This window comes from Rhinolophus sinicus, linkage group LG09 (genome assembly GCF_036562045.2).
Source record: "Rhinolophus sinicus isolate RSC01 linkage group LG09, ASM3656204v1, whole genome shotgun sequence".
Lineage (NCBI taxonomy): Eukaryota > Metazoa > Chordata > Mammalia > Chiroptera > Rhinolophidae > Rhinolophus > Rhinolophus sinicus.
This window is the reverse complement of record NC_133758.1, coordinates 83,926,037-83,950,838: the sequence shown is the minus strand read 5'-3', so window position 1 is coordinate 83,950,838 and position 24,802 is coordinate 83,926,037. Positions and strand designations below refer to the sequence as shown.

Here is a 24,802-nt window from a genome sequence, read left to right as displayed (position 1 = left end):
TTACATTTTGATATTCGATCTTGACTTCACCTCTCCAAGCCTCTAAACCTGAGTTCCTCCTTTTAAAGTAAGGAAAATGGTATTTACCTAACAGGATGTTGTTCGAATTAAAGGATATGATATACGTGGAATAAAGCAGCCCCTACCTGTAGGAGATGCTTGGTAAATTGCATCTGTTATCATTAACAGTAAACATTTATGTGCTTTATGTCTAAAATCTAACCAGAGTGTTTTCTGAATCCTGAAGCAGTTTTTGAGGAAAAATATTCAGTTGCCATTGAAATCTTCAATTTAGTTAAGAAGTCTGTGAAACTTCCTGTAACCTGACAGGCCCCTGTGGCCCCATAGTCTTTAGTATATAAGAAATACCTGCCAAGACTTTTTGTAATGTCTATATATTCATCTTTCTCTAAGCCCATAAGTTTATAAAGGTTGCAGCACGTGACAAGATTTTTATTTTTCATTTTTAACAACTTCTATTGCATTTTTCATATTAAAAGTAATATATTAGCAAAATTTTAGAAAGTTTGTTTTAGGAAAATATAAGAAGCAAAAAGAAAGAGGATGAAAATTGCCTGTAACTTGTGGATACACAACATGTATTTTAACGTTTTCTTTATGTCCTTTTTTTAAGTCTTTTTGATATAATTTTTATTTTTACATAATATCAATATATTTTATATTATAGAAACACATTAAATATATATTTCTAGTCTTTTTAATATATATTTTACCAAATTCAATTATTACTGTATATATATTTTTACCAAATATTTCATTTGTGTGACTGACAGAACACCTTTTGCCCATGATGTCCTTCTGTTATAATTGTAAAGCCAAATACATGGCAGATAGAGGTGTACCTCTCTAGAGAATGCGTAATGCCAACAGATCATTAATTGAATCATATGCCTTCAACATCCCGATTCTTATAAATTCATTTGTGTCGTAAATAAATTAAGTACTTTGTACTTGAGTCCAGAGATTGACTCAATATTTATTATTATATTTCATTTTTAACATATATTAATATTTCATTTTTAATGTATATTTTTTAAATGTGCTATGGTAGGTTGCACTTGTTTCTGGTAGATTGCATTTATACATGTGATAAAATAATATCAATAAGAAATCAGGATTAGCAATGTTGATTCCAGCTCCTCCACTTAACCACATACATGACTGTGTCTGTTTAAAGTTATAAAACTCTCCTGTGCCCCAGCTTCCTCATCTATAAAATGAAGAGAGCAATGCCTGTTTCAGGGTTGTTTGTAAGGATTAGGAAAACATATATCTTACCTATAGTTCTTAGCCTGTTTCATTAAGTAAAATTGGCTGTGTTGGAAATTGAGAAGTAGGAATTCACAGAATTACTACCAATGGTAAATAAGCATAAAAATAAAAGTATTCAAACTCACCACTAATCAGAGAAATACACATTTTAACAACAATATATCATTGCATTCGCAGCGAGGGAGTGTATTTCATTTACTACTATATTCCTTGCATCCAGAACAGCATCTGACACTCAGTAAATAGTCTCTGAAGGAATGACTGAATGAACCAAATATGTATCAAGTATTGAATAAGGAAACACATTTTCCCTCATTTTTGTTGTCTTCCTGATGACATCATTTTTAAAGTTTTCTGAGCCAGTGATCTTTGTAAATAGCACAGCAAACTATCATGAATAAATTAAATTCAGAGATTTGGTACGGAGACAGGCCCAAAGTTCAACATCATTGAGCTTGTTTTTACATGGTTAGCCATAATGGAACCACGGGAAAGAAACCAACGTGGGTAGGGACATATAGAAGGTAATACAGTATGAAGCAAACATGAAAAACTTTGAAATGAGTGAGTGTTCATTATATTTGCTACCCAACTGATGACATTACCTTTACTGAGCAGCTCATTTTACTTCTCAGCAGTTCTGCTTCGTCCACATAGTTTATTATTGTTATAGCATGTCTGAGGTATAGAGTGGTACAGAAGCTGTGATATCTGTTCTTTAACAGGTGAGCAGAGGTTACCTGCTTGCACTCAATTATGTGTTAATCAGTTACAGAGCCAGCATGAGAAGCCTGATCTTCTGTCTCTGGTTTATCCTCCTTTCCATTACACGTGGCTAAGGGCTTCTGTCTTGTTCTAAGGCAGTCTTTACAGGGGACACAACCCTCCCCTGTTCTAGAAATAGCATTGTTACCTGACAGGCTGATCTGCCAGGATGACAGTTTTCATGTGTGGTAGGGAGCTAGCGTTTAATCATTTTTTTCCCCAGAGGAAGTAGCAGTAAATGGTGCTCCAAAAATAACGCCTTAACAGCTAAATTCTGCTTAGTAGGTAGTTTCCCAAGGATGATCCAATGCAATGAGTCATCACTCTGAGTTCTTATTAGCACATGATTTCTCTTTTTTACTAACCCCCAGTGCTTTTGGGTACATGTTTTTTAACCTTTAGAGCCTTTCTGGGAGGTTCACAGTCTTCACACTATGAATATAAACCATCCCCCACAAGGCCCCTTTTTTTTCCTTCTGTTTCTACTTTTCAAATGTAAGATAACCCATGATTTTAAAAAACAGTCAGGATTCTGACCTCAGACAGAAGAGTGACAGTTTCTCTAGTTGGTAGCAGTTCCATCTCATTTCCAGTAAAAATAAAAAATGTAGACTAATGAAAATATATGTGTGGGACCTATACTATGAAGAAAACTATAAAACCTGAGTGAGAGATGTAAAAGACTTGCATAGATGTAGAGAATCTTTGAATATTAGGAAGATACTTCATTTTTCTGAATGAGAAAATTAAATATTGAAAGGATATAAAATCTTTGCAAATTAATTTATAGGTTTATGCAACTACAATCAGGAACCCAGTGGGATTTTCTAAAATGCATTTGGGAAGAGTTAAATTGGTGAAAATAGCCAAGAATTTTTTGTTTAAAAAGAAAAAGTTATAAAGGGAAACTCTACCACCAAGCACTAAAATGCATTAATGCAGCTACAGTAATAAAAACAAATTGGTTCCAGCAGAAGAAATGACAGGCATTAATGAAACAGAATAGAGAGCCCAGAATAAGGCCCCCATTTAGGAAGTGATGTAATTTATCATAAATCACAAATCCTGGAGGACAGAATGACTTGTTCCACACATGACATAGGGTAACTGGTCAACTTGCTGGGGGGTAAAAATAGTAATCTGATTAGATTCTCTGTTCCTTACCACGAAGCCCATAACAGATGGTTTAAAGAGTTGAATATTAAAAATGAAACCATAAAGGGATAAAGAAACTATGGAAAATATTGATGACCCAAGAATGGAGATGGACTTTTAAAGCATTAAAAAGTCACAAAGAAAAATCTTAATATATTTGACTATATAAAAATTGAAAACTTTTTCATCAAAAAATTAAAATAATGCAAAATTTAAAAACATATGGTAATCTGAGAGAAAATGTTTGCAATGAATATGACAAAGGCGTAATGTCCTTAATGAATAAAGAGCTCTTAAAATTAACTGGGAAACCACTAGCACACCCCAGTGTAGTATTCTACTTTCCTATCACATTATGTATTTGTCACAGTGCTAAATGGATTTTATAAAGAGAACACAGTTAGATGACACAAGAGAGTGAAAAAATTATTTTCCATTCACATAGTCTTTGTTCAAAGGCAGTTTAAGGAAAGTACACATTATGCTATAAATACTTCAGGACAGTTTGTCCACATTGTCACTTCCATTTCCTAAAATGAAACCCTCATTGGCCCACAGGGAGAAAAAAGGCTGGCTTTGTTAACCAGCTTTATTTCAACAAGCACATCCATATGGTAAGAACTTCCTCTGATGAGTCATCCACAGTTGTCAAACACCAACTTTCCTTTGTTTGACCCATACAGAAATAAGGTCTGTGGAAGCAAAAACGCAAGAGTCTGAATCATTTAATTGTGTTTTCTACATATCTGAATTTGCATCCGTTACAAACCCAGTGTGTTCACCATGAAAAATTGCATTCTTCAAATATCACTGAAAAAAAAATCCCATTCAGATGGGTCTGTTCTGTCTAGATAGTCTGTGAAATTTCTAAGGAATGTTGTGGGCTTTGCTTCCTGTGCTAAATTGTTGAGTTATCACACTATTGGATTCCACCCAAAATGTGCTGGATAGGAATATTATATTCATACAGGATACCAGTTGTCTTTACCATTCAGAAAGGGGGAAAGAGGAAAAGGTTACTACTGCTCCTTGTCATAGGATATAAACTCTAAGTTGGTAGGTGGAAATGTGCGTGCAAATAATTTTTTAAAAATATGTCCTTGATTCTTTATAGAGGCTTGAGTCATATTCAGTCACAGCTTTGTTATGACTGCTAACCACTTTCTGTTTCTTTGTTGTTGTTCAACTAAGGACTATCCAGCCAGGATTCAGACCTTGCTCTGGGTTATGGTGCCATCATTGGTTTGAAAGAGAAGAGTTATTTAGAGATACCATCTTACCCATTTGTATATAAAAGAGATAAAAGAATTGAAGCGATGTTGTATGATTCCTTTTCTTCTATTTACTTTTCTCTATTTTCTAAATGTTGTACATATATATATTTTATAATCAGCAAAATATTCTTAAAGTACCCACCCATCATTAAAAATATAAACACAATAAATAAGCCTTATAAAAGATTAAGCTGGCTCTCAGGTCAGTAAGGTTTTATCCTGAGAAATGTTAACTTTGGTTGATTGATTACTACACTAATTTCTCAATACTAGAGTCATACGTAGATAACATCACTGACATTCAAGGGCCAGCCATATTTGTATGCTAAGCAGATTTTTTTTTTTTTTTAAGGAAAAAATGAGACAATCAGTCTTCCACTGTTTGGAGTATTTTTAGCCAATGATTGAATCCAATTTGAGGATATTTTTGGATCATTTGTAATGCTCTGTGAGTGATATTTCAGTTCCCTGTTGAGCAGAGCTGTTTTAAAAATAAATAAATAAAAATAAGCCACTTCGACTAACAGACACTTCTATTTCAGAAAATTTCTAGTAATTGTTTTGCTGACCGACGGCAGAAGTCAATATTGGAGTGCTTGTAAGAGAAAGCTTATGTATATGAGCATAGAGGTGATCATAATTATATACTCCAAGACACACCCACAATAGAGTCCGTAAGACTCCCTTTGGCAAAAATATATGTCAAAGACACATTTCCAGCATTCCTAGATTAAAAATAAGTGGCTTTGAAAGCTACATTTTGTTAATCATACTATGTGTAATATTTGCTCTTGGAGTATGTCGCCATTAGATAGGCTTACTTTTATATTTCGAACTTTTATTCCTTGTGTATTGCTTTAATGTCAATTTATGTCAAGTAAACTTACTCAGGTCACCTTGATTCACATGGCTAATTTCTTTTCTGTGGTATATGTTGCTGGTTAATCTCAGCATTCTCTTCTGCTACACCTGATAGCACTTCAGAATCATTCTCAACCCAGCTTGCAGCCTTTTACTTACTACCAATCAATCCGATCGGACAAGATGAATTTTCCTTGTCATTCTAGATGTGGAGGCAGCTCCACCCCAATCTCTACTGGTGGCCACCTCTTTAGATCATGCACTTCCCTCAGACTGTTATTTTAACCTTTGGACTACTCATAAGCCATGCTCTCTGCCTGGGCAAGATGCATAAAGTTTTAGAAGGTCATTTGCTAAAATTACAGTATGAGGAGGGAGCAACCAATGGTCTGATCCCTTATTACATAGTTGCAGTGAGTTGTTAGGGAAAAAGAGAATGAAACCTTTCTCTATGGACCACCTCTGTTCTTTCTGTTTTGAGAGATGCTCATCTGATTTTTCAAAACAGCCCTCTGAAATATCAAAGATAATTTTTTTTTAAGATTTTTTTTTTAATTTCTTTTTCTACAACCTCTTGTTCTGGGTCTTCCAGATAGGGTGACCAGCCATTCTAAGTTGCCTGCCTGGGACAGAGAGGCTTCCCAGGATACAGGATTTTCAGTGCTAACACTGGAACCATCCCTGGCAGACTGCGCTGGTGGTATTGAGGAACATGAGTTCTAAGAGTCTCATTCATGGACCAGCTCCCTGTTACAGCTTTTCTTTCTCTCCCAGGAAGCCACAGTATGAAGAAATAAGGCAAGGAGCTATGAGCGAGAATGATTTTATTTTGGGGTATGGTGAGGCTCCAGTTTGGTTGAGTGATGTCTCTAGTTCACAGTTCTTCTGTAGAGTGGAGGTAATTGATAAGCCCTGAGTCCACTTAATAATTAAATCCTGACTGATTAATCTACAGCATTGATTTCGCCAGGTATCGCCGGTAATCTCTAACAATCTCTTCTATGTCTTCACACACCACCATCACCCTTGCCCCAAATGATCTTCCAGTGTGTTGTCATTAAAGTTTTTCCATACCAATCCCGACTTAACATACAGTGAGTGCTACAACTAGAATTTCCGTAAGGGAAAAGGACAGTCGGCCATGCTCTTTGGTTATAGGAAGAGGCTAAAGACGACATTCCCCTGGGCATGGAGCCTAAGATGTCTGACTATTAAAAAAGCTTATTGCCCATGGGAGACAGGTAATTCCATGGGGGTCACAGACCCTGGACCTGCCTCCAGTGTCCTAATAATTAGTAAAACTAATAGAAATGCTTCACCCTTTGCAAGTTATTACTTCTTCGGTTTGACTCAGATTTCCTTTCCTGGTTCTAAAACTTCCTTTCAAATGCAAAGTTAATTTAGTACTTGCTAGTCCTCTGACTTGAGGGTTAGAATGAGAATGAAAATGCCATAATGTTCTTAGGAACCCCAACTTTAGAAAGTGCTCAATACATAATGTTTCTTTCTTGCCTTAAGAACTCACCTGAGCAGTGTGATTGGAGAGGAAAGAAATAAGGGAGGCTCTGGGGGAGTCATGATCGTGTGATTTGGCAAGAAAACGTATCAAAGTATATCAAATGAATACTTGGATCCCAGACGCAGAATGAGACAAATCATGTTTGTTGCTTCTATGGCACAAGAATGTGCCAGCCCAGCTTTCTGATTTTAAAGGTCTGAAAGGTATTTAGTGGCATGAGGAAGGAAGTGTTATGTACTGAATGTTTGCATGCCTCCCCAAAATTTAGATGTTGAAGCCCTAACCCCCAATTGGATAGTATTTGGAGACAGGCCTTTTGGAGGTAATTGGGGTTAGATAAGGTCATGAGGGTGGGTCCCACAAGATGGGATTAAGGCTGTTATAAGAAGAGACACCAGAGAGTTTGCTGTCCACCGTGTGTACACAGCAAGCAGGTGGCCGTCTGCAAGCCAGAAAGAGAGTCCTCACCAGACACCTTCCTGTAGGACTTCCCAGCGTCCAGAACTGTGGGAAATAAATGTCTATTGTTTAAGCCACCTGGTCTATGGTATTTTATGGCAGCTCAGGCTAAGACAGGAAGAGATGGCACTGGAAGAACAGAAAGGCAATTCTTTAAGTATTTAAGAGAAATAATTATTTCTGGCAAATAGTAGATGCTCAGTAAGTGTTGAAGTGATAAGAAATGGTTTTGTTTTTTGTCTTAAGGACCACTTAGCCTTCTTTAGTCATATATAAAGTTGACTACGTCCATTAATATATTAATTAGTAAGTTTTGTAATATTTCAGAAATCTCAAGTGGTTTGGTGTGTTCTGGTTTTAATTTTAATTCTCAATTTTGAATTGAAAAACTGGGATTTTTCCTTTTTGTCTCTTGCTCTCTCCATCTCTTGAGGAATTACTCCGAGTCCAATAAATATGCCCTCTGTAGAGAAATAAATTATTCACATCTGGTAACAAGAAGAATTAATTCAGCCTTTTTTTTTTTAAGGAAATTACCAGATTCAGAGTCCCCTGCTATGGACAGATGTGGCAGCACACTCTAATTTACGTTCATCTGGTCTTGTCTGTGAATGGCACTTCCCTCCCCCCCATACAGGTGTTTTCTGTTGCTCTTTGTCTCAGTGACAGAGCTTCATCTCAGATTCTTCTTTTTGCTCCAGTCCTTCCCTTGTATTACTTGGGCTTTTAATTCTTTCTCCCATGTCCTTTCCTACCAGCCCTTCTTCCTTTCTGGACGGGTTTCCTTCAAGTGCCTCTTTCCCCTCCACACCCTCTTTAATCCCTTACTCTCTGTTTTGCCTTTGCTAAACTTTTTCTCAACACTTGCCTTTCTTTGTCTTCCAAAGAGCCCATCCCTGTCCTGCATACCTGGGTGAAGTAAGCACCTCAGGGCAAAGTTCCTATCCTGCATGCCTCTTGCCGCTTCTCTGATGATTTTGGCAAGATTTTAGACTTAGAGGACTGTCAGCCAGCTCTCAGCCAGCCCTGATTTTTAAATACCCATTATTTGCAGGCAGATACTCTCTAGTGCCACAGACCAGTTGAAGCATAAATGGATCTAACAATATAAATCAAATCCGGCTTTGGCTGTAAGTGTGTATACATCTATTCATATATACATATCTATGCAAATACACATGCTCGCACTTGAATTACCCAGAGATGAACCAAGGAAGGGAATTTTGAGATGGGAGGGACTGAAGTTGATGGAAAGAATGGAGAGAAACTCTCTTGGTAGGAGGAACAGTAACCATTCTTATGTATTAAATGAGTGCCGGTTATGGACAGAGTGTAGTAAATTATGTGCCCTGGATCCAGAAGCAAGTAGGGGTTGGCCGGTTGGCCCTGTCCTCACAGAGTTTCCAGTCTGTCTGTAGAGACCAACAAGTACACGAGTAATAGAAGTGGAACAGCATAGGAGTGGGTGAGGTGAACAAATTGCATACATGCAACATGTGGCAAGTAGCAGTGTTGGGATTGTTTTCTTCTGATTTTAAAAGTAACTAGCACTCTTAAATGCTGACTATAGAATGATAGTAAAAGGCAGAAAACAGATCAGCCATAATCTCGCCACCCAGAGGCAAGCATAACATAGTGTTGTAAGAATGCCTTTTTTTATGCGTAGACCTTTTTTTGGTTTATTATTTCAGCCTAATCTGATACATCAGGTGCTTGGGGGAAATTCAGATCATCTTAGTAATTTATTCAGAACTTTCAGAACACATGTGTTCAAATGGGTATGGTAAAATAAATGTTTGTTGCTGGGTTTTAATACTATGTACTGAAGCCTTTCATAAACTTAGGCCGACAGCAGTTTTCTTAGCAGTTTTTTACTGTCCTTCTGAATCGGTAATGTTTGCTTGGAGATCTAGTTTCTTAACTACTTTTTATAAACAGCTTTATTAACATATAATTCACATACCATACAGTTCACCAGTGGAAATTGTACAACTCAATGGTTTTTAGTTGTGCAACCATCACCACAGTCAACTTTAGAACATTTTCATGAACCCAAAAAGAAACCCATGCCCATTATCAGTCGCTGCTCATTTTACCTCAGGTTGCCCCCACCTCCGTCTTAGGCAACCACTAATCTACTTTCTGACTCGATAGATTTGCCTCCTCTATATAAATGAAATCATACAATAAATACGGGCTCTTTTGTGACTGGCTTCTTTTACTTGGCATAATGTTTTCAGGGATCATCCATGCGGTAGCAGTGCTTCCTTCCTTTTTACGACTGAATGACAGACGCCACATTGTATAGCCCTCCTACACTCTGTTTGTCCCTTCCTCAGCTGGTGGGCATTTGGGTAGTTTCCACTTTGGGGCTGTATGAATAATGCTGCTAGGTACATTCATGTACAAGTTTTTGTGTGGACATATGTTTTCAATACTCTTGGGTTTGCTTAGCTACCCTTTTTTGCATGTTTTTCAGTCTCAAATTTCAAAGTATTGTTTTATACTTTATTTTTCATTATAAAGAAACACATTTAAAACTAAGTTAATTATCTTCCAGTCTCCTTCACCCTCTCCCCACCTTTCTCATTCAGCCTGGCTTTCCTAATAACACAAACTTAAAATCATGCTTCTTCTTCCAAGTTATGTTCAGTCCTTCACCCAGTTCTGACCGTCTTCCCTTAAACGTCTCTGCGTCCTTCCCCATTTTCTTGTCCACCTTCTTTGGATTCTTGTCTTCTCACTGGTGCACTGATCTTGTCTCCATCTCCATCTCCTCCGATGGACTCAGTAAACGTCTGCTCTATTAATCTTTCTAAAACGCTGCTCCTGTTTGCTGCTCGTTGGAGTCAGACCAGCTTAACCACTTACCGAGCTGTTTCCGTGGATAAGTTACTTTACTTCTCATCTATTAAAAAAAAAAAGAAAGAAAGACAGAAAGTAAGAAACAGTTCATCTGACTGCCTCCCAGTATTCCAGTAAAAGTTAAATGATGGTCCTGGGCTTCTGCGTCCCTCCTGCAAGATGAGATAAACTTCTCTATTTCATGATTCTGTGTTTGTATATCTTGTCTCCCATGTGGGCAAGGATTATTATGTTAGTATGTAGTATATATCCATGTATATATATTTATAGAGATTTACAAATTTATATTTTAATGTTTATTTATATTAAAATGTATAATTTAAATATGTGTATGTTATATACTTAGACCCTATATTATTTAATATATAATTTTTGGTTATCTCTCAGCACCTAAGGCAGCTAGCTGTATGTGCTTAGCAAGTGATCACTCAATTAATGTTTATGAAGTAAATCAATTAATTGGTTTTCTGCTTAATCTTATTTGAATAGGTGGTAATTGTAAGGTGATAAGTTAACATTTTTAATTTAACAGCTAACAGCTCTAGGACTGAGCATGGGGGCAAGTATAAAATAGTTGACATTTTCTGGGTAATATTTTTCAAAAGGTCATTTTATGAACATAGAAAATTCCTCTTCTAATCAAGAAAGATAACAGCTAATGCATAGCTGCAGGTCAAATGCAGGTTACAGAGGTGTTCTATAGGGTGATCCATGACTTCCTGTTTCTTTTTAGTACAATGAAAGTATTGTAACTAAAAGAAATCTTTCATCTTCCATTATGCATGAATCATTTCCTTTCTATAACAGACATCAGCATACACTTCTCATCTGCTAGAAACTTCTAAACAACACTTCTAAATGTTGTTTTCCGCTGTTTATTGAGATGATAAATGATATTTATATATTCTTTTAGTTGTTTTTTAAAAAGGCATATAATCTTAAACTTGGTTCCATTTGTAATTTGACCCAAGAAAATACACTTCACTAATAAAAGACACGATGAGTGAGTTTTTAGCTAAAACTGCATACAGAAGAAAAAATGATATTGGCAATTCAAAATTAATTAATCCTTACTGGAAAACTTGACGTTTATTCTTTTTGTTTTATGAAAAAGATGGAAGAGTTGTAACAGGTGTAAGAGAATATATAATGACTCCAAAGGAAGGACTGTTAGGCTTAAATATGACTTTAGGCACCCAACACATGGTGACAAATGTCCTCTTCCTGTCTTGGTCACCAAGTGAAATACTTTATGTTATCATCTGTGTATAACAGTGGCCAGGAACGCGAGAGATAACCATGTGTGAGTGTGAAAAAGTGTGTGTGTATTTAGTTGCCACTTATCGTAAGTCTGCTATAAACTGAACTTTTTACAGATGAAGCAAATAAGGTGTAAAGAGACTCCATGACTTGCTTTAATGTCATTCAGGGAGAAATGGCTGGTAGGGGTTCACACCCAGGATAGTCCATCACCAAAATCTAGGCCCTTTCCCCAGTCAAGAAATATCCTGAAAAATCAACATGTTAAACGCAGGGAAAACATTATGGCTTATTCAGAAAAGCCTTGGGGAAAATCCTTGCTAAAAATTCCCCAAGAACCATACTTGTTTTGGCATGACTATGCCTAAGGTGAGGTGAGAACAGAACCGACTTTGCTATGGTTTGAGATGAATGCAATTTTACCCTCATACTTTGCAATCATCTCCTTAGTTAGAAAAAAATGCTTACATGTATAAATGAAAAATATGTTTCTTTCATAAAGAATTTATCTTGTCAGCATCAAATATTATCAAGAATGATGATGAAGGAAGATTTTGAAGAAAATACTTGGAAATAACCTAAAATTCTCTTTCATTAAAAACTCATGTTTGATTTCAGATGTTTTCCCCCCAAACATTGCTTATCTTGTCAAATAGCTTGCTTTCAAAGGGTAGTATGGCACAGACCTTCCAGTATGCTCCGCTGTAGTTTTTGTGGGAATTCGAAATAGAAAGAGGCTCAGGGCCATGAAAGACGGAAGGAAGGTTTATGCAACAGGATGTAATAGTCCCTAGCAGTGAGTGTGGAGAAAAATCTTCTGAAGAAAAAGGAGGATCATAAGCGAGGTGAAGCGAAAAGAAATGTAGGTTATAAAGTTAGAAATGGGATTCATGAAATTTAGATTCAACAAAGGTCTTTAGCAGATAATGTTTGTGCACCATTATCCAAGCACTTGGGTAAACTATTGTAAAGTTATCTCAAGTAAGGAATTGTAATTTTTGATACAGTAGAATGCGTAAAAGTATACTGACTTTAAGTAATTTCCTGTATAACAAGATTTGTTAATGTGTTACTCCAGTCAAAGCAATTGCCAAGTCTTTATTTGGGAATATTCTTGGTAGGTGTAATCTTTCCATTTTATTATTTGACTGCCCCCCCCAAAAAAAAGTGTGTATAAGGAAGAAATATTTTTAAAACTATAAAAATAGGCTTCAGACTTACTACCCTCGATATACTACCTCTATTATTAATTTTCTCTTTAAATATGTAGTTTAAAAGAATTTTTAGTAAGTATGTCACCTCAAGGGGGTTTATGTCTAAAAACAGGCAAGATAGAATCATTTAGAGGAGCCCCTCCCTGCCATGACTCAAAAAAAATGCATTTTTTTTTAATCTTTTATGAGCCTCTGTCTCGTGGTATGTAAAAGAACATTCCTCTGTCATTTTCAGTCTTCGTGCAGGTCCTCTATAAAGGTTTCCAGGGGGTACATTTTTAGGCAGTGGGAAGAAACAGTTCAAAGTTCAACCTGAACGTCCTCAGGTTGTCTCTATCTGGCCATCTCTGTCTCAGACTAAGTCTTTCAGTCTTTCTGTGTCTTTTATTCTCCCCCATTTTGCTCCTTCAACCCTCTACTTCCTTCCAGCTCAGCTCTATGTCATGGTAATAAAGAACCAGCCAAGTCCGACTCATGCCTGTGTGTGTTTTAGCTGAATCATTCCTACAATTATAAAATTATTCAAGGCAGCAGAATTAAACTGTCCCTCACCACTAAACCAAAGAATATAATCAAAAATTATGTCCATATTTGTCCACCTAAAATATGCCATAGATGACATGATTTAAAGGACACTTAACTCAGCTAGTCTAAGGAAGAAATATTCAAAATAACTTCAATGCAAATTCAGTCCTGTGTGTTTCTACAGTACATGGTGCACACAGGTCAGAGACCTGATATAGCCAAAAGTTTTTCCCGTAGAGCCTTATTTCAAAACAGATTGTATCATACAAGGCCCCTGGAGCAGTCTTAGTCTTACATCTTTGTACTCCACTGCACACCCAAGAGTTCATCATGATGAAAGGTTTCACCCTTCCTCTGCATCTGTTATACCTCCCCCACATGCTCCTGCTCCTCTATCATAAAACCAACTCATACAAAATACTCAGAATTTTCAGGCAGAAAGTCAATAGATGTTCTAAGAGTTTGATCATGTCCATGTCCAACCCCTTGGTCAGCTGAGAGTACTGGTTCCAATTTGACCTGTTCCCTCCTTCACGCTCCCTATTTCCATTGTCTTGTGACTGTGTCTTGGCATCCCCAAATCCATTTTCTAAGAGTTCATTGCATGCCGTCAGAGTTCAGTGGTTCTGTATAATGCAGGCCAACACATACCTGCTGCAAAGCCAAGCTGATAGATAGACCTCAGTCACACACCAAGTCTTCCTAAGGTGGCAAAAGTCATTCTGAGCTGTACACCGAATTGCTGCCTTATGGTTTCCAGTATTCCCTGTAGCACATTTTGTAGAGTGTTCACCGAAGAGTGGTCATGATTCAGACCTTTGCTTGCCACACTCTTTATTCAAGGAGGCCAAACTGATGGGCCAGTTCTAACTTGAGGACGGCAAGCACATCTCGATCTCATTTTGTGGGCCAGGTCCAGCCAATACGTAAAGATAAGAGTTCTGGCTCTGGCAGTATGGTGGATGACATGACTTGAACATCCTCTGCTAAAACACCTGCCAAATGGAAGATCAGATAGAACAAGCATTTGTTTAAATGCATGATGGAGCCAGCAAAAAAAGTTAGGATATTGCCAAGGGACAAAACAAAAAGGGAACCGAAAGCCAAAATAGTTAGGGCACAAACCACTGCTGCCGCTGAGCGTCAGGCTTGGGTTTCAGTGCCCACCCAGGAACGACATCCATTCAAGTTAGTCCACTTGGTTTGCTTCCCAGTAGCCATGACCAACATATTTATTTTAAACTGCTCCATGATGCTCAAAGGTAATTTCACCCATGTTTCCGTGGATACCAGTCTTCATGAAGGGTGGGGGGCTTGGCATATTTACACATTAAACTGATGCTCTCTATGCTTGCTGGCCCAATACACATATCACTGTAGCCGGTGAGATATATGCTTAACAAGAATGGGAGTCTTTTGTGTTTGCTCCCTCATACTGCCAGTTATACTTCGTTTCATGATTTCATACTTTAATATGAAGGAAACAGATGAGTGTGAACAGAAAAAAGATTGTTGTTTCTATGCAACCCAAGTTCTGCGCTTTGGAAAGAATGAAAAATGGTGTGTCAATGAAGATAGAAGCAGAATAGCTGTAAAAGATCGGACTGGGAGAAGCATGTAGAAACCTAAAAGGGCTATCAGTCAATAGGTTTATGGAGAGAGTAGAGCCTCTATGAGCCTTGCTTTGTTCCTTGTTCAAGGAGAGTGAGAATTTAAAGACACATGCAAAGCAACTGGATACAGAATCCCATGGGCACCACTTGGGAAACAAACACCAGGCTTTCTATCAACTGCTCTTCGTGCAGCCCCTGTGCTGTTTCACCCAGAGGTTTGGCTGTTGTGACTGTGATGCAGAGAACATGAGTGACTGAAATAAAAGTGGATGACACCGTCATGAAGCATTCAGGCGTTGAGGCATGGCAGACCTGGTTTGAATTCCGAGGCCGCACTTTCTCACGTCTCCTTGGAGAAGTCATGACACATCTCCTCAGTGTCCTCATCGGAAAATAGGGATGACGGCAGTACTGTGCTCCTGGAGCTTTTGTGAGAATTGCGTGAGATCGTGTTTGGGGAGCATGTGGCCTGTGCCAGATACCTTTCGTGCTCCATAAATAACAGCTGTTACGATTCCATGGTGTGGCTTTTCTAACACGTGGACTTCTCACCTTGCTGCCTTTTAAGGTCCGTAATGCTTTGTGCATTTGGCTATGTTAGTGATGTGCAAGTTGCCTATACTCGTTTGTTGGGGATGCCATAACAAAAGAACACAGACGGGGGTGGCTTCCACAACAGAAATTGATTCTCTCACAATTTTGAAAGCTTGCAAGTTCAAGATGGAAGTGTCAGCAGGTTTTATTTCTTCGGAGGCCTCTCTCCTTGGCTTGTCTTCCTGCTTTGTTCTCACATGGTCATTTCCCTGTGTGCACACATGCTCCTGGTGTCTTCTTGTGTGTCCCCATGTCCTTTTCTTGTAAGGACACCAGTCAGATTGGATCGGGGGTCCGCCCTAACAGGCTCATTTTCACTCTTTAATGGCCCTATCTCTAAAGACAGTCCCATTCTGAGATACCAGGGGTTGGGCTGCAACATGTGAATTTGGGAGGGGATACAATTCAGCCCATAACATTGCCACCGATAAGTTTATTTTCCAATGCATTTGAAAGGAACCACTTTCAGGAATAATGACTTGAATGGAAAGTATGGCTGTAGAATTTTAAGGTGTCTTCTAACCACTGAAATGCTATAACTTTGCAGGATTCTTTATATATGACCTAGATAGGGAGGTCATTTACTGTGCATAGAAAATATTTGAGGTCAAGTTTAAAGATTTATAAATTGATATATAATATTTTAAAAATATGGTTTCTGTTAATAAGCTACAAATATTTTTTAAAACACATAATTATTAAAAAATACCTGTTTATGTCATTCATTGAGCAGGGAGTTAGGGAACATTTACGTGTATACCATAGGTGTTTATAAAATCAAATAAAATATTTATTAATTGAGCCACCTGTTCAGGTAAAGCACGAGGTCAAAGGGTAGGTGCAAGCCTAGAGAAGTCCCTGCTTTCAAGGGGTATTGATCCACTTGAGTAAATGCCAGAAATGTCACCAAGTGAGCTCATTTAATGGCCAGTTAAATGCTCAGTGTAGGCATTGAGGGCTGAGTATCCACAATTGCCTCTGAAGTTAGGATTTTGAACTTGTAGCGCTTACCTACCATAATGGGAGAAAGGGAAGTGGTATAATCAGAAAAATAAACCCAGAGATAGCTCACTGCAGTATTCAGGACAAGCAGGAGAGAGGCTCACGAGGAAGTACTACGCGAGGCACATGGTGAGGAAAGAGTGCTCTGAGAAGCATCTGACCAAGAACAGTTTTAAAGGTGTCCCGTACCCCTGGTTTGCAGCTAGGGCAGTGATGTGTTCGACCCTATCATGAAGTTAATGAGAACCGTGACGCTGAGGCCTGTATGTGGTGGTGGCACTATTGTTGCGATGACTGTGACCAGGATACCCATAATTCTAAAACGTGGACACCAGGTGCCACCAGGTACTCATGAGAGACCCTTACCGGAAGTAACATGCAAGAAAAAAACGTTCCTTTACCAAAAGAAAGATGTCTGACTCCCCCCCCAAATAATATTTTGCTTCCTGTTAAACACAGATAATAACAAATATGATTGAAATGTAACCTGGGAAAATTCGTTGTTTCATATGTGTCTTTATTCTTTTAGGCCTCTTTTTCGTGGAAGTTCAGATGTCGATCAACTAGGAAAAATCTTGGAGTAAGTAATAGCAGTACTTTTACATCAGTGTCTGTAGCATTAAAACATGTATTACAGTGACTTTTCTCTGACGTTTATATAATATGTTTATCTCTTATCTTTCCTACCCCAAGCTGCTGCTGCAGACAATGTTACTATTTGTGTGGTGAGTGGGGCATGGTGGCTGTGCTGTTTCATGCAGAGACCATCATGATGTGTGGCCTAACTGCTCTGCTCTGGAAACTTGTGTGTCGTTCATGTGGATCTTTGCGCTGCTCCTCTTTCTTTGCTTGGCTGAGCTCCACTTCTTTAGTTCAGAGCATTGTCTGCTTGGGATCATTGCAGATATATCCACCATTGGAGGTGGGGCACTTGGTGGCCTGGTAATGCATCCTTGCCACTGGGTTTCTTGTCCCCATTGAGTATCCATTAGTCATCCAGGTTTGTTTTGCATTTTTCTTTTGTTCTCCTGGACAAAGGATGGTATGCTACACAATCCATTTTTCTTTGGAGCACCTGAAACGGGAGGTGAGAATCCTAGGTTCTGATCTTATATCTATGGCTAAATAACCATGCAATCTTGAGAAAGTCATTTAACACATCCTGTAAAGGGTGTACACAGTGTCTGGTACACAGTACGTGCTTTAAAAATGTTACCAGTTATTATAATTCATCATTAATTGTTGAACCATTTTGTTCCTTATCTTCTTCACCTGAGAAATGAAACTTTGGCCTAAATTCTCTTTAAGATCCTTTCTTGTGCTCAGATTCTTTAGTTCCAATTGTCTGTTACATAGCTCCTCGTTGATTTGCAGAGTTTCATTCATGTCTACATGTGTGCATGTGAGGGTATGTATGCTTCCATGTTTCTAGAATGTAAAAAGGGGGCTTTTCTTCTCACAAAGCATGCAGTGTGGCATCCTTTTGGGATTTGTGCATTTGCCAAGTCCCATCATAATTGGGGTGAAATAAGATGAAAATGGGAGTTGTAGAACCAAAAATAGCCCTGATCATTGGTCTGTGACATTTGTTAGGAATTCCAGTGATTTTTGTGATATTTGCAGTCTTTAAAACTGGGGAGAAGTGCCCCTAAAGAAAAGACTTATATTTTAATCTTAGCTACTCAAGCGTGACTGCTTAAAATAATTGGATTGCAACTGGAACCTAACTTTGTTCTTTGATGACTGGAAGCAGCTCCAATAGACTTCTGTCAGTGCCAGTGTCACTGCTGGATCAGAACCCAGTGGCTTTAAGGTCTGGAAAACATTTCCCGGTTTTATTGTCTGGGGGCTGCCTGGGTTCAGGGCAACTGGTGCTTCTGCTGCTACTGCTGACTACTCTGTAAGATGGACGGATTCAGAACAAAATTTTCATTTTCTGCTTCTGGATGTCAAGTTCTTTGTCATTCAATGATGAACTCCCATCTGTTCTTCCCCATCACTGTTGAATGTATTTTGTGTGTATGTGACCTTGAAGAGGGAACTGTGCAAGTCAGGCATACACGCCAGTGACCCTCTTAGAAGGAAAAGCAATCTTGACTGAAAGTAGCTTGCCCAGGCGTTAAAGTCCTTCACCTGCTTCCCTTCCTGACACCACCTGAGCGTTTGGTCCCCCTCTAGCACTGCCATCTGCAATCTTGTGAACACTGTTAGTGCCCCCAAGATGCAAAGTCAGTGAGGTGGGCCAGAAGGAACCTCTGCCTAGTGTGTTTGACTTGCTTCCCAGGGAAAGCCAGTTCCACTTCTGGCAAAGGCCTGACATCCTAGGTTGCCAACAGAAAGAAGCCATAAAGTTCTATATGCTCTGTGCCATTAGATATTACTTTTTGGTTCTGACATTGTTCCTTGAATTTATGTTCTCGTTCCTCTGAACGCATGCGTTACTTTTGCGTCAAGAAAAGGGACAATGCTGCACCCTAGTGTCACTTCCAAAGTACTTGAAAAATGATTTCTGTCCCCACCATCACTGCCATTTATAGGTTTTGTGCTGTCATTCTTTCCAGTACAAATGTCAACTTTTAAGTCTTATGTTCAGCTGTCCAAATACTGAAATTCGATGCAAGTGGTTGTTAATGGATCTATCAGAATTTCACAACACTCATATGTGGGCCATAAAAGTTCATACTGGATATTGAACTGAATTTATTCTAAGGGAAAGTTATATTCACATTCTCCTAAGGGGGGAAATGTTTGTGTTTAGGAATATTTATACTTTCAAAGAACGGCAAGTACTTTGAAAATAAAAATGAATGCTTTTAACCCGTGGCACTTCAGAACATTTTTAGGAGTGGAGTCACAATTAAATAGAAACAAAGTATTGGATTTGGAATAAGGAGAACTGGGTTCACTCCTGGCTCTGTGGCTGACCTCACTATGGTGACTTTGGCAGTTCATTTCATTCTTCAGCCTCAGTGTCCCCATCTGTATAATGGAAATAATAATAGCTGACCTGCATATCTCAGGGTCGTTATGGGGATCAGAGGAGGTGACAGATATAAAGACACTTTTAAGTTATTTATGTAAGTTTTTATATATTAACATAATATATATTATAATGTATACAATATATATTATATATGTAATATAATATATACATATATATAATTATACACCACACATACATATACATATGGAGACACTGTTTCTCAGAGGACTTTTGGCATTCAGATTTAACTCAATATAAATATATTGAAAGATGCAAATAAAAATATTTTTAAATTACTGCTAAGAGTTGTTATAACCAATTTCTAGGTAGGTGGTAATGATATGCAAAAATATTAATATAAAAATGGCTAAAAAGCTAAAAAGGAATGAAAGAAAAATCTTAAAGTTCTTTAATAAGGATTCTTTTCTTCCTCCACTTGTCCCAGTCTATCCAAACACATACACGTTCATTTCCTTTAATAATTCATAGTGAAGTTTCTTTCTTCTTTTTCCTTTTACTCTAGATCTTCCTGTTAAACAAAATTGTGTATTGCTCAAGTTGCCATTTCCATTCATTTGTTCCAGTAAATATGTCCAGGAGTCTGTTTTTATCTGCCCCAATAATATGGCTCTCCCAGCACATCCTGAAGAGGTAGAATTGTCTTTCCACAAATACTCAGTGACAGGTGCAGTTATGACACAGGTGTCTGCTCTTCCCAGGTGAGGTCTGTGACCTGGGCTCTCTTGAGGTAAGGGAAGGAGAACAAAGCCCTACAGAGATCCTATGACATTTACCATCACATTTTCCTGAAACTTGGAAATCCCTTCAGGAGAATACCCCTCCTGGGCTTTATTCCCGGCGAGTGCAGGCCAAGAAGACCCAGATACAGACCAGCAGCATTTCTAACTATATTTTAAATAGTTTGATCAGTATTTGAATAGTCTTATATTCCGTTCACGATACTATAATTTTAGTTCAGAGTTCATCAGAGTCTATGTGAGATATAAGTTCTTGCATCTCCTGATTTCTCTTGTTCAAACCTACTTACCATCTATACATAAGCTATAAATAACATCTCCATAATGTAGATTATGTTGTGTAAGGCCACTGACCTATTAATATTTCTAAAGAACCTTAAGTTCATCATCAGTAGAACCCAAGCAGTACATATTTTTAGTGTGGTAGTGAGGTATTACCTACACGTTTTAGATTAATCACATTATTTTCCTCATGATAATAATGGGAAATGTATTGATATTGGCAAGTATTGTGTGCCAGGCACTGTGTGATACACTTTAAATTATCGCTGATCCTCCTAACAACCATAAATTACCCTTGTTTCATAAAAAAAGACCCTAAGGCTCATGGAAGTTAAGTAATTTGTCCTTACCTACCCACAAATGGCAGGTGCCAAATTTGAACCCATGTCTGCCTATTTCCAAAGCCTGTGCTGTTTTAATATTATTTGATGCTCTCTCCTCATTTCTGATTGCGGAATGGCTTTCAGAGAAAACATAAATGATGTTCTTATTTATTGTTTGCTCTCTTTAAAATACCATAAAATAGTTATATAATATAAATTATGTAAATTATATTTGATATTAAATTTTAAAATAGTGTTTGCTAATAGCACAGGACTAACATACTGTTTTTAGCCTCTTTTTTGTTTGTATGTTTGTTTGTTTTGGTCTGATTCTAACGTACATAATTACGATTTGGGGAGTTAGTCTTTAACCAAAAGTGCAACCAGATTTATGTGGTAACAGATCATGTTAGATGAACATCATAAAAGTATCAATATGGAAGTGTTTGATCAGAACACAAAAAGCATTCTTGGGCGTAAAGGAAAATACAATATGCCCATGTGGGTCTCCTTTGAATATATAGGTCTTGCTCTGTCAGTATGTAAGGGCCTATTGGTGGTATAATATTTTCCATGTCTTCATTATCTCTTGTATTTAGTATCTACTTCCAGAGTAATCTCTTCCCTCTTCCCAGTATCTTTACTATTCTCCTGAGGGATTACCCTTTAACCCTGGTCACTGTATTGCAGTAGGACAGAGAAATGAGAGTCCTGCCAGTCATACAAGTGAGGGGCTCCTGGGGCCCCTTGTCCCCCGTGCCTGCCCCTTAGACTTTACCTTCATCTAGAACTTGATGGGAAAATAGCTTCTGCATAGCAGCTAATGTTTATGTTCACATGTCGTTCTTTTGTAGCGTAATTGGACTCCCAGGAGAAGAGGACTGGCCCAGAGATGTCGCCCTTCCCAGGCAGGCTTTCCACTCAAAACCTCCTCAGCCTATTGAGAAGTTTGTAACCGATATTGATGAACAAGGCAAAGACCTACTTCTGGTAAGTGCAGGCGATGCAGAGTCGGTCTGCACTGTGCTGATAAGAGACTTGCCTTGTCCACACTGCGGGGTGGGTCCAGCATCAGGTCAGTGTCATGTGCCGTGACCTCACACGGCATAGGCCACACTCCCTCAGCAGCTCTCATTTCCACACCTGTAGTCGCTGGTGGCTTTTGATTCTGGAATGTCTTCAGTTCCTGTAGAAAGAAAAAGAGTCTGATCCACACACTTTCGATTCTCCAGCTTTGAACATTCATTTGAATGCGGCCTTTGAAGCCTCTCCGTTCGTCTAGATATATGCTTCTCATAAGTATTGAAGTGTGCTATGCACATGTGAACTGCCGCACTGAAAAGAAGGACTTCAGTCCTATTTGAGACTCAGACTTGTAATATGTGGCCTTTTGTATACCTTCCTCTACTTGGAGGCCAGATATCGGAGGTAGAGGAGTCTACCTATTGGGCTACTCTTGGTGTTTGGAACCCAACGAGCCATGAGTGTATCCTGTACCTACTAAATTAACAACCTTTGACATCTAGCCAAGAAAGTGCTCCTAGACCAGAAGGAGCCGGTGCTCAGTATATTCTGATTTCAAATATGTTGTATAGCGTTTAGTAGAAACGTTATGCTTCAGCTCTGTGTGGATACAGCCGTTGATTGGCATGTTTGCAGAGCCATGGCTTTTCCCAGTGAAAGACCTAACTCCAACTTCACCTGATAGTGACTCATTTTCTGATGTTTAGGCAAAGGTTCCCTCCACTGCCCAGTTACAGATGAGGACAGCTATAGTTCTCCCCACTCTTTATTTCTAAGACACTCACGAAGGCCTACATCCTTTGAAATAAATTAACTAGAAGGGAGAATATTTATATAAACAGAGGTGCACTATATATCTAGGCTTACTTGCTGGCTGTCTTGTTATTTAGGAAAAAATTTCGGTTCCAAATAACAGACATGTACTTGCATTAGCTTAAGAAAGGGGGATTTGATGCAATGTTTCATGTGGCCTGGAAATGGAAAGCCATTCAGGGTATACATTCTCTGTCTCTGTCCTGTGCATCTCCTGCTCTTAGCAACCCTGCTTTTCTCTGCCCCAAATACCTTTTCTTTACCTCATTGCATCTTTTCAATTATACTGTCTGTTCTGCTTAACTTTAGCTAGTCCCTTGACTATCAGAAATTCAACTAACTCATGGATCCATTCAGCTCTAACCCACTCTGCTAACGTTTGCCCTGTCAGTATTTCCTACATCAGATTCCTAAAAGGAGGAATCTGGCTGACACACCTCACCTTTCTGCCAAGCCATGATGTGGATTGCTACCTAGGGCCCGGTGGCATTCCTGGTCCAGTCAGCTGTGCTGAGAAAGGGTAAGGGTTATGTGGTATAAAACATGGCCACCATGGGCTTTCCTTTCAGCAGGAATTTTGAATGCAATGTTCCTCTGAGAAGAGGATTCTGGACAGTCACAGATGAACTTCAATAATGCAGTATCCTACTCCTTCAGCTACCATAACATCTAAAGAGAAGCCAAAATATCTCCTAGCTCCAACATCAGTAGGAATCACCAAGAAGAACTTAAAATGTAAAGACAGCAGATAATGTCACGTGCTCATTCAGAGTGCCCCATTAGCCGTGGCGGCTTTCAAAGTCAGACAACACACTACTGTTAGACTGGAGAAGTAGCAGGAGACAAACAAAGAGGAAAAAGGAACAAAGAAACGTACCAAAGGGAAAAGGAAGAAGCAAAGGAGAGGAATAGCCAGTGTCTTCAGGACTAGGGGAAATTTAAGGACAAAGCATAATATCCATGAGCATTCAGGGAAAGGATCTCAAAACTCAGAACCCTTTTATGGTTTCCCTGTTTCATGCTGGAAGGACACAGGCTAGAACTGTACAGCAGAAGGAGATGGGCCATTTGGTACAAGATAGGCAGCTAAGACCTCAACAATACCTGTGGCTTCTATTGAAAAGTATTTACTAAGCAAGAAAAGTGAAGCGTGTTTTAGAAAGTTTGTTTTATTTCAGAAACAATTAACATTTAAAAGTTTGGCACGTTAGGAGTTACTCTTCATTTTCATCTGTAAAATGGCTGGCTTTATATAACGCCTCAGTCACATATGTATGGCTATATACATCAACATTTATAAATGCTCTTACATAGGTTTATGAGTAATGTACAGTAATAAGACAATTCAGGGGAAGAATTATTTTTAACAACCATTACCTACACATCTTTATGAGTTTTGTCCCCTTGATCATGGTTAACTTGGAAAGCTGAGTGTTTATTCCAAATATGCTGCTCTGGCTGGAAACAGTTTTAGAATTCCTGCTATCTTACTGCTTTCCGAGGCTGAGGTACTTTTTTATTTTTATTTATTTATTTTGCTTTTTTGGTGTTTGTATTAGTCTGCTTTTGATGCACAACAAATAACCAAGAAAACATCTCACTAGTATACATCAGTAAACATTTTCTTCTTGCCCATGGGTCTGCAGATTGGCAGCGACTGCTCTGCTCCAGCCTTTGGGTCAAGTGCAGGTCTTCTCCATGTGTCTTCCTCTGGGGCCCAGGCCAGCTCTCTGACTTTGGCTCCATGGAGCATGTTTTTCTCATGCTAGAAGGAGGATGTTCCCAGGAGGCAAGCAGAAACATGTGATGTCCCTGAAGGCCCCTAGAGAGAGCTACCCTGTTACTTCTGTCCAATTTCCACTGGCCAAAGCAAGTTTCATGGCCAAGGCCAACTTCAGCAAAGAATACCCCTCCCGTGGAGGGAGGGAAGGGAAAAAAGGGAGTATGTGCTGAAAAATGTTCCACTCCAATGCAGTATTCAACTCCTGACTAAGTTGTAATTCAAAAAGCTCATTTTACAAGTCAGTAATTTAGGGAGTAAATTAAATTTTCTGGCAGAAACAACATTATTACACAAGATTTTTTTTTTTAATTCTCAAGCCAGCCAGTTGCTTTATTGGAGTAGAGCAATAATAGAATTTAGCCACGTTTTCTAACAATATTTCTAGAGGACATAATGTACTTTAAGGCTTCCGACTTGAGATTCTCACACACACCCACA

At 38.5% G+C, this 24,802-nt stretch overlaps 1 protein-coding gene across 4 annotated transcripts in view; it reads left to right on the top strand.

Moving 5' to 3' along the window:
• Nucleotides 1-24,802, top strand: part of CDK6 (cyclin dependent kinase 6) — a 218,899-nt gene that overhangs the window by 181,377 nt on the left and 12,720 nt on the right. For 3 of the 4 annotated variants that reach the window (XM_019729705.2, XM_074340726.1, XM_019729704.2), the window contains exons 6-7: nucleotides 16,929-16,979; nucleotides 21,600-21,735. In XM_019729705.2, coding sequence (XP_019585264.1) covers nucleotides 16,929-16,979; nucleotides 21,600-21,735 — 187 coding nt within the window. Of the gene's footprint in view, nucleotides 1-16,928; nucleotides 16,980-17,092; nucleotides 17,125-21,599; nucleotides 21,736-24,802 lie in introns of all 4 variants that reach the window. The other variant, XM_074340727.1, reaches the window with a different exon arrangement.